Source organism: Schistocerca cancellata, chromosome 3 (genome assembly GCF_023864275.1).
Source record: "Schistocerca cancellata isolate TAMUIC-IGC-003103 chromosome 3, iqSchCanc2.1, whole genome shotgun sequence".
NCBI lineage: Eukaryota > Metazoa > Arthropoda > Insecta > Orthoptera > Acrididae > Schistocerca > Schistocerca cancellata.
This window is the reverse complement of record NC_064628.1, coordinates 706,409,138-706,425,586: the sequence shown is the minus strand read 5'-3', so window position 1 is coordinate 706,425,586 and position 16,449 is coordinate 706,409,138. Positions and strand designations below refer to the sequence as shown.

Below are 16,449 nucleotides of genomic sequence, written 5' to 3'. Positions count from 1 at the left end.
AAGAAAGAAAGAAAGAAAAAAAAGGGCAGAGAGAAGTAGCTGGACTAAATAATCAAAAAACTGTTCAGAAATATTTATGAGAAGATGTTGGAAAGCACTGTGCAAAGAACAGTTGAGAACAGTTGAAGTATGAAGAAAATGAAATGGGCACTTATGCTGGGCATACATCATATCATGTTAGTCAGTGCATTGAAGGAAATAAATACTCAGATAGTAGGTTGGGAGAATGAATGCATTCCAGAATTACTACCAGAAGTAGTAAAGAAAGCAGTTTGATACATGGAATGATAGGAAAAGTGTAAAAATGAGAAAAACAGTGAGCAAGGCAGTGAAAGCAAAACTTGTAGTTGTTCACAAAATGTTGTGTTACAGGGAAATGCCAAATATTTGGAACAGCACTGTAATTATTGTAATCCACAAGAAATGGAGCAGGGAAGATGTAAGGAACTGCAGTCCAATTAGTTTTCTGTCAGTGGCATACAAAATGTTTGCAAAAATCCTTTCTGATAATCTCGAGAAACCGATGACTTTAACTACGGGAAAAAAAGCTGGCTTCAGAAGTGGGTTTAACAGTATGGAACATATACAGGTCTCTGTGGAACTGCAGAAAGAAACAACAAATATCAGTTATCACCTTGTACTGGATTTATAGGCTATGAGAAATCATTGGATTCTGTCAAAATAAAATTTGTGCTTTTCAACACTTGAGAACTAATAATCACGCCCGGGTTCCCGGGTTCGATTCCCGGCGGGGTCAGGGATTTTCTCTGCCTCGTGATGACTGGGTGTTGTGTGATGTCCTTAGGTTAGTTAGGTTTAAGTAGTTCTAAGTTCTAGGGGACTGATGACCATAGATGTTAAGTCCCATAGTGCTCAGAGCCATTTTTTTTGAACTAATAATAAAATCTACCAACAAAGTCAGAGAGGAAAAAAAAGTCTGATAAAATAATGTCAGGGCAGGGTAAGGGACATTGAATTGAGTAAAGTCTCCCTAATAACTATGTCTCCTGGCCATTTTTAAGTGGACAACCTACTGCTGAGATTTTGGAGGAGGGTTTTCTCAGAAATCTATAACAGAAATTTAGTGGTTTCTCTGCATCTCAGTCCTTTCCCCCAGTCTGTGGAAATAAGATAATGAAAGCAACTTTTTAACAGTGAAACACCTCTACATATATACTCCTCAGGCCATCTTATCATGTGTGGTAAAGAGTACACCTGATACCATTATATTTTTCCCCTAAATTGTGCCATAGACAAATGGCACTGGGGAAGAATTATTGTCGGTAAACCTCCATATGAGGTCTAATTTTACTGATTTTTCTCATTGTGGGCATTTTGGGAGAACTATGTTGGAGAAAGTAATATGTTCCCCAACTTTTCCTGGAACTTTCTCAGAATTTCAATTATAAACATGTCTCTGATGCATAGCATCTGTCAGTGGAGTTTATTGAGCATCTCTGTAATACTCTGTTGCTGACTAAACAACTCCATGATGAAACACATCTCTGTTTGTTAGATCTCTCCCTCCCTCCCTCCCTCACTCCGTCCCTCCCTCCCCCTTCCTCACTCTCTCTCTGTCCCTCCGTCCCCCTCCCTCACTCCCTCCAATCCAATCCAATCCAATCCAGTCCATGTCTTTATTCTACATTAAGCTTGATCCAGATGATTACTCCTAGGCATCACTAGTAGTGTTATCAAACAGTAGTATGTTTCTTTGCCTATTTTATGTGCAGCATGTTACATTTATTTACATTCGGGGCAACTACCAGTCCCTGAACCAATCATTGACCATCTGCAGTCTTTTGGGTTTCCTAATTTATTATAGACAACTCTGTCATCTGCGACCAACCTCATGGACCTTTTGATGTTATCCACTAGATCATTACTTTATATTGTAAACAGTAATGGTCCTATCTTAAGCTTCTTTGGGTGCTGTTCAAGTTATCTTTATATTTGTAGATTTTTGTTTAATTGAGAGAGACATGTTGAGTTCAGCCTGCAAGGAAGTCCTGGATCCAATCAGTAATCTGCTCTGATACTTGGTAAGCTTGTATTTTGTTCGCTAAACAACAGTACAGAGCTAAATAAAATGCCTTCCTGATGTTAAGGAACGTGATATCAAGCTGGGAGCTGTTGTTTATGGCTCTCTGGATCTCATGTATGGACAGAATGATCTGTGCTTTGCAAGACCTCTTGTTTACAGAGTCCACATTGTTTTTTATATAGGAAGTTTTCATACTCCAAAAAGTCATAACATGTGAGCATAAAACTCACTACACAATTCTACAACTGATGGTGTCATTCACTCAGGCCTGTAATAATGTACATCTGTCCTGTGACTGTTCTTGAAAAAGAGAATGGCTCGCCTTTCTTCCAGTCATTAGATACCCCTCACGTCATCAGCAACCTATGATAAAGTACTATCAGAAAGGGGGCAAGAGTTTCATATAATCTCTGCAGAATCTCGCAAGTATCTCATCTGTCCAGATGGCTTTCTGTTACTGAACAGTTGTTGGTCTATTTTCTATGCCATGTCCACTTATCTCAATACAACACTTTTTGACACTTGTAAAATGATTGAAAGGAGGAACTTTGTTGTGATCTTTTCCAGTGAAACAGTTTCAAAACACTGAATTAAGTATTTTGACTTTCTCTCTGTCATTTTCAGTTTCAGTACACTATATGTTTACTGAGTGCTTGAATAGATGTTTTCAATCTGCTTATTGAATTAATGTAAGACGAAAACTTCTCAAGATTTTTAGTTGGAATTGGTTGCAAAATTTTATTTTGAAATTCGTTGAACACTTCTTGCAAACGTGAACTTTGCTATGACACTCTTTGCTTTTGCAACTTTATAATGTGCCTGTTAAACCATGGTGAGCCTATCCCGTCACTCAAAACTTTCTCGGAAGGTAATGGTCCAAGGAATATTTAACAGAGCTTTTGAATTTTATCCATTTTCTGCTCCACATATTTGTCCTTGGCACTACTGATGCTATCAGCCATATGATCACTTAGGTCCTCGACTACATTAGAGCTATGTGATTCAGAAAGTTTGGGTGTGTTTGGTACTTGAAAGTTTAAGGTGTTGCACTCATGAATGTGTTTTCTATTCTCTAATTGTCTGCTTGAATAATTCTGAGACTCTCCATTCTATAGCTAGCAAATAGTGTAATAGGGAAAATTACTCATGATATTCTGCACATTCTCCCTGAAGTGCTTTATCATACAGCTCCACAAGTTGTGTATAAAAGCATGCAGTTACCATGTTTTGACCTATCCTTGATGTTTAACTTCATCCAGATTATTTCACATTTTGAATCCATAATAACCACACCAGATATACTTGAATAAATATGCTGCCACCATTAGCAACTAACCTTTAACCTTTCATTGCGGGGAAGGGGGGGGGGGTCTGTTGTACAAAAAGTTACTAAAATATACTTTACATTTCAAATGATTAGATATTGTTGTACACCAACGTATGACAAATTGCTCATCAATTTAAAATGATTTATTTTTGTTTGCAACATCTGGCAGTATTCTGTCACCTGTATAGGGAATAAAGTCGTATAAAATCCCTGACACTCCATCACATACAAACATTTTGACGAATTTGTTTAGGTGCTACAATCATTATTAGAAAACTGCAGCCATTGTACCCGGAAGGCACCATCATCTCATCAACAGATTGTTCAATTTCTTGTTGTTATTGACAGTTGTTTTGCAGCAAAATATCAAGAAATAATCTGACCTCAAACAGGATGTCATTACTGTTTGTTTGCAAAGTCATTGTTCACAAAAATGCACTTAGCTAGGAAAGTTTTTTTAAGTATTTGTAGCTCACAAAGCTTTAATTTTTATGTCATCTATCAACAGCAGCCCCACATTAACTTTAGTTCCCTATCAAAAACTAACAGAATTCTGAACACTTGTTTAGCTGTTTATCACTTGCAGTTGGCACTTTACTACATACACTGACAGGAAAAAAGTCACAACACCAAAAAATAATTAATGTAGAATAATGAAGTTTTGAGAATGTGTTTGTCTAGGTAACATATTTAAGTGATTAACATTGCAATACCACAGGTTAATGTATGCGCAAGATAAGCCAATGCAAATGTGAAATCCCGGTACATTAATGACAGGTGTAACTGCCATAATGTTCAATGCAAGCACGCAGATGCACGTTAATTGTGTTACGCAGATGCCAGATGTCATTCTGAGGGCTGGAATTCCACACCTGTTGCACCTGGCCGGTCATTAGTGGGACGGTTATTGCTGGTTATGGATGGCACTGGTGTTGTCATCCGATGATGTCCTGTACGTTCTCAATTGGAGACAGATCTGGTGATCAAGCATGTAAAGGCAATGTGTCAACACTCTTTAGAACATGTTGGGCTACAACAGTGGAATGTGGGTGAGCATTATCCTTTTGGAAAACACTCCTGGAATGTTGTTCATGAATGGCAACACAACAGATTGAATCACCGGATTGATGTACAGGTTTGCAGTCATGGCATGTGGGATAACCACAAGAATGCTCCTGCTGCTGTACAAAATCACATCCCAAACCATGACTGCAGTTGTAGGTCCAGCATGTCTTGCATCCAAACAGGTTGGTTGCAGGCCCTCAACTGGCCTCCCACTAATCAACACACATCTGTCACTGGCACTGAGGTAGAACTGTCTTCCAACAGAAAACAGAGCAGACCTCCACGCCACTTTCCATTGAGCTCTCGATAAACACCAATGAACTCGCAAACAGCAGGGATTCGAGGTCAGTAGACTGCATGCTACAGGGCGTCTGGCTCAGAGCTGTCTTTGAAGTAACCGATGTGAAACAGTTCATTGTGCTACAGTGGTGCCAATGCTGCTCAAATTGCTGCTGCAGATGCAGTGTGATGCCACAGCCAAATGCTGAACATGATATCTTCTCTATCAGCAGTGTCATGTGGCCATCCAGAGCCCAGTCTTCTTGCAATTTTACATTCTTGTGACAACCGTTGACAGCATTCATGTAAAGTGACTACATTCCTGCCAATTTTTCCTGCAGTATCACAGAAGGAACACCCATTTCATCATAGCCCTATTACAAGACCTTGTTACAAGACCTCGTACAATAATGGCATAAAGGCATTCCTGACTAACATCAACTCACCACATCCAATCTCTAAGGTAACTAATGCTCATGACTGTTTCTGCATCTATTTAAATCAAACCTGATTTGCATGCTCATAGTGATACTATGTGCAACTGTCACAAAATTTGAAGAGACATCATCTTTGAGATGTACAAACATGCCTACCAACTTTTGTTTATGTTGGACAACTCCTTCTTGGTGCTGAAATTTTTTCCTTTCAGTGTATTAATAAAGGAATTACATTCCTGGTATCAGTGTGTCACATCATTATTTGATCCTTTGTCACCTTTATGACGTCGTTTAGCACATCTGCAATGTTAACTTTGATTTTACATCTTTTGAAAAAGATTCTTCAAAACTGCATGTAAATACATTTTCCTCTTACAATTTGTTCTAACAGTTTTCATGATGTGTGTGTTAAGTCTTAGGTCACATGTCATGAGACAGATTATTGCAAGAAGTTTTGCATTTAATCCATATTATGTGATGTATTGCACAGCTGAAGGAGCGATGTATTTCGGCTCTTATTGCAATATGGACTGAGATATTGTTTTTAGTTCACAACATAGTTTGTTTGAACAAGCTAAATTTAAAAGATGTATCTTATTATTTTCAGTCTCATCTATCTGTTTACTCAAGCTGATGATTTGATTTTTTTGTATAACGTTTTGATTTTTCAGCTAATTGTCCTTACCATATGCTGTGAATGGTGGTCTTGAGTGTGTTTTCTCCAGCCAAGCTGGTTGAAGTTGAGGCAATAACACTGTTTTGCCACTCCTGGTGAAGATGATTAGAACAATTGTTGAAATATTGTGCACAAGAATGGAATTGTTGACTGAGCTGACTATGTAAAAACATACTATCTGCTTAATACACTGAGGAAACATCAGAAAGGCAGTTTCATGGTAGCTTTTGGTTTAATGAGGTCTTTTAAAGAAGGCACACATGATGTATAAACGTTTTTTCATGTTCCAGATGCCATGCCTTTGTATGTGATGTGACAGCAGATGATTGGGAGCCCCCTTTTGAAGCTAATAGTCTTGATATTGTTGCTGCAATATTTGTAATTTCAGCAATTCACCCAGACAGGTAGGTGTTTTTTGCACATTGCACATTTGTGTTATTTTTCCTTTTTTTTTCTCTTCAACTGAATGGGTAGAAGCAATTGCACTTTTTATAAAATGATTTAATTTGCTCTACATTTCATCTCAAGTGACAATTTCAACTATATCACATGTGCATGTAAAGGGCAGGCAGCTTGTGGAAAATACAGGTATCTGTGAACATTTCAGTCAGGGAAGTCACAATATTGTAGCCAGTCACATAATCAATTTTAAGAATTGCAAGTAGTAAGATTCAGGAGATGAAAATAGAGCACTTTTTATACGTGGTGAAGGGTTTCTTTTTAAGAACCTGCTGTTGTCATTTGACTCAACTGGGTTTGCTCATTTCCATAATTTTTCATTTTAAATTAATTATTTTAAAAGGCTGCATGAAAAAGCAAATTTTTGGTCTCCAGAAACAGTAAACCATGCATTTCATCAACAAATTGAGTATCTTTGTTACTACTTAATTTTGATGGCAGTGAATTTATTGAGAGACTGTTATAGAATATTTTGCTTTTGTTTTTTTCTTTCAACCATTCATGAGTTGTTTGGCATCTCTTGTGGAAAAGAGATGTTCCGTGTATGAGTAAAAAGTTGGAAAACATGGAAGTTATATTTAGTGGTGTGGGCTGACCTGAGCTGGGGTCTAGAGGCTGGAGGTGGGCAGCAGCAATTGTTAATTTTGTGATGAATGATGAAGTAGTTTACAGATTTCACTACAAATGACTTTAGGTATAATTACCACTGCAATTGGAGTCACAAACAATGACAGTCTAATTTATGCATGTACTGCTCAGCTACATCATGCATTCTCTAAAACCACTGAGCATTCAGTAACGTTCTCAGCACTCTGCTATGAAAGGTGTAGCCAATGCAAACGTTAAATGTGATCATAGCAAATTATTCAGTGAATTTTTATTCCATTTGTTGTGAGTTGCCACAGCTGATGGTGGTAAGCAACAAATTCTGTTTAAGCAAGCGAGACACATAATTTACAATATACACACTTTCTTTAGGTGCAGAGCATGAGTATGCACTTAACACATCTGTCGCTTGGAACTGGAAACAGTTCAGTACTTGCCCGTGTCTCGAGCTGTGCGAACTGCCAGCATTTGTGGTTCGGCCTATAGTCAGTATCCAGCGTGTGTTTTGGCCTTTTCCAAGCTGATATTGAATTAATACATCGATCTGTTTGGCAGGAAAGAATGTGAGTTCAGAATGAGATTTTCACTCTGCAGCAGAGTGTGCGCTTATGAAACTTTGTGGCAGATTAAAACTGTGTGCCAGACCGAGACCCGAACTCGGGACCTTTGCCATTTGTGGGCAAGTGGACCTTTGCCATTTGTGGGCAAGTGCTCTACCATCTGAGCTACCCAAGCATGACTCACGCCCTGTCCTCACAGCTTTACTTCCACCAGTACCTCATCTCCAGTACCTCACAGAAGCTCTCTTGCGAACCTTGCGGAACTAGCACTCCTGGAAGAAAGGATAATGTGGAGACATGGTTTAGCCACAGCCTGGGGGATGTTTGCATTCCGCTTGGGTAGCTCAGATGGTAGAGCCCTTGCCCACGAAAGGCAAGAGTTCCGAGTTCGAGTCTTGGCCCGCCACACAGTTTTAATCTACCAGGAAGTGAGTTCAGTTTGCAAAGATATAATATTTTTGTGGAGGCAGCCGCCTCTCACTGATTACAGCTTTCTACTGTAGTTTGCCCAGTCTAGTAATTGTTCACAAGTGTTCTCAGTGGCTTACAGATTAAGTCTGTGAATGATTTGTTCCCTGATGTATATGACAATGAGCAACTGTGGTTTTACATTAAATAATAATTGATATTTGCACATGTATTAAACATAACCTTAATCATCATTTTCTTTTACAGGTTCCGCCATGTTGCTGAGAAAATATTTTACTATCTCCGACCTGGTGGCCTCGTGGTTTTCAGAGATTATGGCCGCTACGACATGGCTCAGCTTAGATTTAAGAAGGGGCAGTGCTTAGGATCCAACTTTTATGCTCGTGGTGATGGAACAAGGGTTTACTTTTTTACTCAAGGTAAAAATTTTCTATTAGTTTACCAGAACACAAGTGTATACTCCTAAAATTAGGTATGTCTAGGAACTAATGGAAATGAAATTTGTAAGTACTTGACAATACTGCAATAATCCAGGCAATTCTTGTACACTTAGATTGACATATCAATTTTAGTGACAATATCTAACATTTGCATGTAAATTAGGGCCAAAACAGAATGAGTGATGTATTTAACAAACTCACTTCATAAAATTTCACAAACGTTAAGAAAACAATCTGCTTAATTATTATACAAACCACTAACATTTTAGATGAAAAAAAAATTGCAGAGTTTTAAGATTACAAAACTATCTGTTGATAACAAAGGTAGTTGATGACTGCAGGAGTTATAAGGTAAGGAAGATATTTTTATATGTTACTTTGGTTACAGAATAATGAGATAGTGCAAAATAAATAAATAAATAAATAATTTTTTTAAAAAAATTGGTTGGCTTTTCAGCATGACATATGCAGCTGGTATAATCTTTTCATGCCAGTCAGATTTAAACCACGTTTTTGGCAGTCAACATTAAAACATGAAGAATATTTGTATGCATTAGTGAAGGCAAGAAATGTTGACCTCTGAAAAATCTTTTTTGAAGTATCAAAGACAGGAATCTTACAAAAGTATTTAATATATCCTGACACTGGGTTCATGTACATTTCAGTGTAAATGGATTTAACATTGAACCTTATATCTCAAAGTAATGATGCAGCTTTAAAAGAAAAAGAACAAACAGTAGAGATATGATCCCTGTGTCACAATGCTGGAGCAGTTGTTGTCTGGTTGTTGATTAATTATTTTTCAGAGAAGGGTGATGGAGGGAGGGGCAGAGGCAGGAGCAGAGAGTAAGCTACATTCCCTCAGTATTGTATCCCTTTTTTGAGTGTGATACTGTTTATTCTGTTACTGTGTGCAGCTGGTGGTTTGTCATGCTTCATGATGGAACTGATTTTATCATGTTAATTCGTATGTATTACCGTATTTACTCGAATCTAAGCCGCACTTTTTTTCCGGTTTTCGTAATCCAAAAAACCGCCTGCGGCTTAGAATCGAGTGCAAAGCAAGCGGAAGTTATGAAAAATGTTGGTATGTGCCGCCACAACTAACTTCTGCCGTCGAATATATGTAGCGCGACAGAGGCATGCTTTGTAGGCACAAAGATAAATACTGGCGCCAAAACCTCTGTGTCAGTAAATAAATTAAAAAAAAAAAAAGTGGAAGACGAGCTTTTTTTCTCCGCTGCGAGTTTCGACCACTGCATTTTCATACATTATCCAACGAAGTAAATACAAATTCCGTATTGTTCATCTTCGAATGTAGCACAATTTCAGTGTACTACGAAAATCTGACTGGCAAGACTGTTTGGGATGTTTGTCAATATGGCCAACTCTACGTTCTGAATTTTTTCCTATCTGTGAGAAGAGATGGTTGCTAATAGGAACCTGATGAAATTTGAATCACATACAGTATTCTCTTCACCATAAGAATAATACGAATATAAACATTTTGCCATGTATTCTTTTGTGTTTGCTGCTATCTCATTTAAATCCTGTCTGCCTAATAAACTACAAAACTAGAGTGAGACAACAGCAAACGCGGAAGAATATACTTATCGTGTCATGTTTATATTCGTATCATTCTTATGCCTAATAATGATACAGTCTGAAATGAAGCACGGCAAGTGACTAGATTTTTCAATCTAAGATGACTCTAATTTCTGTGCAGAATTTGATGTAATAAAGAAGCGGTCGCAAAGATTTTCAAACGGAGAAAAATTTTCGCCTAACTCTCGTTCAGAACATGTTCTATCATACGCAGTCTATTATTTGATTCTTGTTGATCATTATCAAAGAAAGCAGCAGTGTAAGTAACAACAAATAGCAGTCTCTTGCCATTGTTTCGCTAATGAGACGGTTCCTCCCTTTTTTTTTTTTTTTTTAATTGTACGCGGCGGTAGCGCGCACAAAAGCAAGCCATGCCGCGAGCCGCGACAGGCCGTAAACACGCACTATCAGAATGCGACAAACAATGCATGACACAGTGCAGTAATGCATTTTCAGCTTAAGAGTGACGCAAACACCTATAACAAAGAAAACGGCACTTATCAGATCAAAGCAAAATAAGCAATCTATTCAAACCAGACGAAGCACGTGAAAAAGGAAGGGTACCCGTATAAATACGGACGGAGCGCCTGACGCATAGCAATGGCTACGTGATAAAGCTTAACTGCTAAGCTTACGACTCGAACCAAACTACTGTAGCTGTATTGTCATTCATTCGACCTAAATTGTGTCTCATATTACAATGGACCAACTTTGTTTCAATTTGGAGGTGTGGCCTAAAACTTTTCTCTCCCCTTGAATTTCGAGTCTCAAATTTCAGGTGCGGCTTAGATTCGGGAAATTTTTTTTTTCCTTGATTTCGAGTCTCATTTTTCAGGTGCGGCTTAGATTCGAGTGCGGCTTAGATTCGAGTAAATACGGTATTAGAAAAGGGAACACTGTTCATTTTCAGACCACTTCATTATGCACCAGTGTCTTCTATGAAATATGTACTGTATTACATGAAGGGTGCGCATAATATGTATGTTGATTGGCGACTCCATGTTGTCTTGTGCACTACGACCAGGTAACAGGTATACTTGAAAAAAGAGACAGCATTGGTCGTATATTTTTCTATTGCAAAATCGATTTTCTGTCACTGAGTGACCATCTTCAGTGCTAGAAGTTAAAATTTTTTTTTCCACATTACGATCAGAGAGTACAACATAGAAAATCACAATTACATCTGCATATGAACATAACACTTGTTAAAACAAACCTGTATTGTATAACAAATTGGGATGCACTGTTGTTACTAGGCTTACGGCAATCACATAGACTGAGGTCGCTGTTTACCTGCACTTGTTCAGCAGACCTCGGTGTGACGGGGCTTGACACGCCCTCTATGTGACATGTGTCACGTGAAGACATAGTGTTATTGATTTTACGAATTATTAACACTAAATGAATCTTGTACTTTTGTGAATGGTGTAGTAATTCAAATTTAAAATGTGCGTACAACACATAGCAGACGCAGGAGAACATCTAAAATACATTGGCATATTGTTTTTTATAAACTATAAAACATAAAATAGATCGATGATAAGTTGTTAGAGTGCAGAACATGTACAAAGCAAAAGATAATGCCACAGAATAATAAATGAACAACATAAAAAGAGGCGTAACACAGGTCTTTCTTAAAAAACGTAACACCCACCATCTGGCGTGGGAAGTCAAAAGTACAACGTTCGTAAATTATGTAACAAACGTTAATACCAAGGAGTCAAAATATAAAAAATAATAACGTTAATACCAAGGAGTCAAATATATAAAAAAATAATCACAGTACGAATCTGCCGTTACTTAATAATTAAAATGCCGTGCAAATGTAAGGTGCGAACAAGTAGTATACATCAATCATCGAGAAACCATCATGAGGAAGGACAAGTAATAGTGTCACTTATACCAAAATGTACATTGTACTTTAGAGAAATTAAACATAGACTATGCACGATATCCAGCACTTATTCAAATAGCAAAAGAATTGTTAACATACATTAAAAATAATTACGTAAAGTGATAACCGGTTTGTATTACTTTGTATCAACGCCTACGAGATGTCGACTGTCGTAAATTATGTTCAGTAGGCGTCCATAAGTTCTGTAAATTACAGAACAAAAAGAAAGAAGCATCATTTAAAAACCGAAATTAGTAATGTTATTAAAACAAACTGAAAACATGTGTGTCAATGTGTTAAGATAGTTGAAATAGCGGCCATTATACGTGTTCTCGTAGCGACTATGACTGAGGCGTTGTATATAAGGGGTAACAAGCAGCTGACTATGAATTGCAAATTGTGATGAATGACCACAAGTTGAATTTATTTCATAGTAAATCGGAGAAGCATTCCCAAAAATGTGTGCTTCTCGATATCGTTTGCTCGTTGAGCAGCGTAATATCTGGAGCTTTATTATGAAAAAAGATCTCCATCTCTTCCATAAGGTCGAGAAGGCGACCTTTTTTACCCTTGTGCAACAATTTCAATTGTGATGTCAAATCTGGAGTTGTATGACCAGTTGCTACCAGATGGGCTGCGAAATTCGATTTTTCAGCAATATCTTTCCTCTCAAGTGCAACGTGCTCACGGAACCTTGTTTCTAATTTTCGTCCTGTTTGCCCTATGTAACTTGCATTACACGTGGCACACACAAGTTTGTAAACACCTGATTCATGTAAGACTTTGCGTTCATGAATGTTATTCTTTAAAAGCACGCCCAGTCTGTTCGCCGTCGAGAAACCTACATTAATATTTCTCTTCTTGAATACACTGGCAATTTTATTGCTAGTGTTCATATGCATATTGCTTATGTTCATATGCAGATGTAATTGTGATTTTCTATGTTGTACTCTCTGATCGTAATGTGGAAAAAAATTTTAACTTCTAGCACTGAAGATGGTCACTCAGTGACAGAAAATCGATTTTGCAATAGAATAATATGTATGTGTTAGAGCAGGAGAATCAAATTTGTTAGTAAGCATCTTGTGCCTCACCACTGGAGGAGCTATATTCCAGCAGGAGGCTGTTTGTTCCATTGTCTTATTTTAACCCTTGTTGGTAATGATAGGAACATTCTATTACACTCAAAAGCGCACACACATCATTCATCTAAATTGTGCAGTTAAAAAAGACTGGAACATGTACTTTGTAAATGGTGCTTCCATTAAAATGTAATGGCACATATATTATGTTTTTATGTGGCACAGATGTTCCTTAGTTCATATAGTTGCTTAACTGGAAGAGATATTATGTCATAAACAGTTGCTGTAAAACATTTCATTACATGTTGAAAGATGATGAACAAGGAATATAACATTAAGTGTCAAGTAATGTTGTGATTTAATTATGCCATTATTGATACTGATACTGTGGAGACCAATATTTTGCTGTGTAATTCCATGAGTAGAAAACTGTGTTGGCCATCTACCACTTTTTATGTCAGTGGAGAATGATGAGCAGCACATTCTGATCGGTAGAAACTTTTAATTTGTGTTACTAGCTGGTGATTACATCAGAAGGAAAATGTACTTGAGAAAACAACAAAGTTGTGAGACAGGATTGCTGGCCAGGGAGCAACATTGTTGGTACTGCCAATTGGCACATGTAAAATAACAAGAAAGTATCCAGCTTCTGGAACTATTACTGCCTTCCTTGAGGATGAAAGAGATAAAAGTTGGGGAAGGTTAGAAAGAAAAAACAGTTCACTCATGGGGGGACAAAGATCTTGACATTCACTACAGATGGGCACTTCTCATCCTAGGGCCAGCTTACTTTCCCGAAGGAGGAACTACTTTCCTGAGAGAGGAACCACTTTCCCGAGGGAGGAACTAATTGTTCCAAAAGTTAGGATACTCTTGTTCTTTTATATGTATCTATCCTCAGTACTAACAATTTTGCTTCCTCTCATAATTTACTAGCTGGCAATACCTGACTGAATGGTGTCATGAGAACATTAGGAATACTTTAAAGGTTAGTAGGGTGGAATAACAGCTAAGATAAGCAAAAATTTCATTAACATTTGTTAAGTACTGCTTATCAAATTTTTGAAAGTAATTGTTGCAATAATCTGTGACAGCTCACTATAAAAGAGGTGTCTAGAGAAAGGGTGTTAAACTGAATGATAGTAGGCTGGAGGAGAAGATGTACTAGGTAAGAGAAAATGGAGAGAGTGGAGGGTGAGTATGAAACAAAGTAACACATGCCACCATTTAAAAAAAAGTTTTTTTTAAAGTAAGACAGTTTTCGAGTTTAACATTCCATCAAGAAGATCTGAAGCACAAGCTCAGTCAGTCCCCCCAGGGGGTCCACAACTCTTTTGTGGATACGTGCGTAGCGAGCACGGGACCCCGAGCTAATGTGGCCTTCCTTCCTTTCCGGGCTGCATACCTTCCCTTTCCGCATCCTTCCCCATCCCTATCTTCGCCCCTCCTCCCCTCACCTCTGGCTCTTTCCTTCCCTTTCTCCCCATCTGGGAGTATGGTTTGTGCCTACGTCCGGAGACGGACGCTCGTAAATGTGCTGCATTCTTCGCCTTCCTTGCTTTTTTCTTCTTCCTTCCTTTGTCCTTCTCTTTTCCTTACCTCTTCTCTTTCCCTTTTCTCCGCTGCGGCGTTTGAGACCTCTCTTCCTTCCTTTCCCTTTCTCTTTCTTCCTCCCTGTGCGTGTCTGAAGGCCGACCCACGCCCTTCGTGCGTAGCCGGTGACGGGGTAACGCGTAATTCCCCGCCCCGGGTAGACAGGTAGGACACGTACGTACCCCCTGGTAACGGCCAGGCCCAGGGAGGGGTGATTACCCGAGCTGATACCTTCCGCAAATGCCGATTGGTCCCTCCGTCCGTTTGTCGGGAGGTGTGACCTGAGGTGTGAACAATCACCTAAGGCGGGAGTGCCCTCAGAGAGGGCCCCCACAAGGGAGGAGCGCGCCATCGGAGACGCCGGTAATCATGGGGGATTCTTCCGCAATGGTTTCCTCACCTTCCACTAAGTCTGCTCACAAACGTAAGTATACTGAGTCTCAGCCACAGACGATTCTTCCATCGTTGCCACAGTTCCTTGTTGTTTCTCGGTCTGATGAAGGTCACGACTTCTCCACGGTCAACCCTTTCATTATTCAGAAAGGTGTCGACGCAATAGCAGGTCCTGTAAAGTCTTGTTCCAGATTACGGAATGGCACCCTGTTGTTAGAAACACACAGTGCCCTCCAGGCACAAAAATTGCTGCGTACTTCTCTGCTCCACACCTTCCCTGTCCGGGTGGAACCGCACCGTACCTTAAATTCCTCGCGTGGAGTTGTTTATACACGCTCCCTCGATGGATTGTCTGACGAAGAAATTCAGCACTATCTGTCTGACCAGGGCGTAACGGCAGTTCATAGAGTAATGAAACGGGTTGACACGAACATCATTCCAACCCGCACTGTCTTCTTGACATTTGACACAGTTCAACTCCGATCGCAAATCAAAGCTGGCTATGAGATAATTTCCGTTCGCCCTTACGTCCCAAACCCTACGCGTTGCTATCGATGTCAGCGGTTCAATCACACCAGCCAGTCCTGTTCCAATCCAGCCAAATGTGTTACGTGTGGCAAGGATGCCCATGAGGGTGCTTGTCCACCTCCATCCCCTCGCTGCATCAACTGTATGGGTGACCACGCTGCTTCCTCTCGAGATTGCCCCATTTTTAAGGACGAGAAGCTCATCCAGGAAATAAGGGTGAAGGAAAAGGTGTCGACCTTTGCTGCTCGAAAATTATTCGCCAGTCGCAAGCCCACCGTGCCTCAGACAGGAAAATACAGCACTGTCCTTGCTTCTCCTCGGCCAACAAAGGAGGCGGCCACGCAGACTTGCGACCTCACCTTTAGTACCACGGTCGTCAGATCGGCCAGCGCAAAGATCGCTCGTTCAACCTCACCACTTTCGCCTGCCCACTCTGTGGCTCACCCTTCGTCGGGTTCTGCTACATCTCGAGCCCAAAAGTCGGACGCCAAGTCTTCGAAAAAAGAGCATACTCGTGAAGAGTTTTTACGTACCGCAACTTCCCAACCATCGGTTCCTCCTTCATCTAAACCACATTCTTCCAAGAAGGCTACAAAGAAACCCAGTTCCTCTCCTTCTCCGCCAAGGCGTGCCCCCTCTACAGCACCACCTGGCGGAAATCGCCCTCGACCATCTTCTGTGTCGCCGAGGCGCACTGCTGGTGGCCGGTCAACCGGCCGATCGCTGGTGGCAGGGACTGCTCCTGACCAACCTATGGATCAGGATCTTCTGCCTTCGGCTGAATGCCATTCCATGCTGTCGGTTGCTAGCTCCGAGCAGTCTCTGAGTTGACAGCAACTTTGGTCACATTCCTCCATTTTCCTTCCACCCCATGTCCATTATCCACTGGAATATCCGCGGCATTCGAGCCAATCGGGATGAATTGTCGGTCCTCTTACGCTCCTACTCGCCGGTCATCTTCTGTCTTCAGGAAACAAAGCTGCGTCCCCATGACCGCTTTGTTCTCCCTCACTTTCAGTCCGTCCGATATGA

The 16,449-nt window shown here is 39.8% G+C and overlaps 1 protein-coding gene across 1 annotated transcript in view; it reads left to right on the top strand.

Annotated features, from left to right (window-relative positions):
- LOC126175702 (tRNA N(3)-methylcytidine methyltransferase METTL2) overlaps nucleotides 1–16,449 on the top strand; it is a 64,437-nt gene that overhangs the window by 27,723 nt on the left and 20,265 nt on the right. The window contains exons 4-5 of the mRNA XM_049922637.1: nucleotides 6,119–6,232; nucleotides 8,129–8,301. Of these exons, the coding sequence (XP_049778594.1) occupies nucleotides 6,119–6,232; nucleotides 8,129–8,301 (287 nt within the window). The remainder of the gene's footprint in view (nucleotides 1–6,118; nucleotides 6,233–8,128; nucleotides 8,302–16,449) is intronic.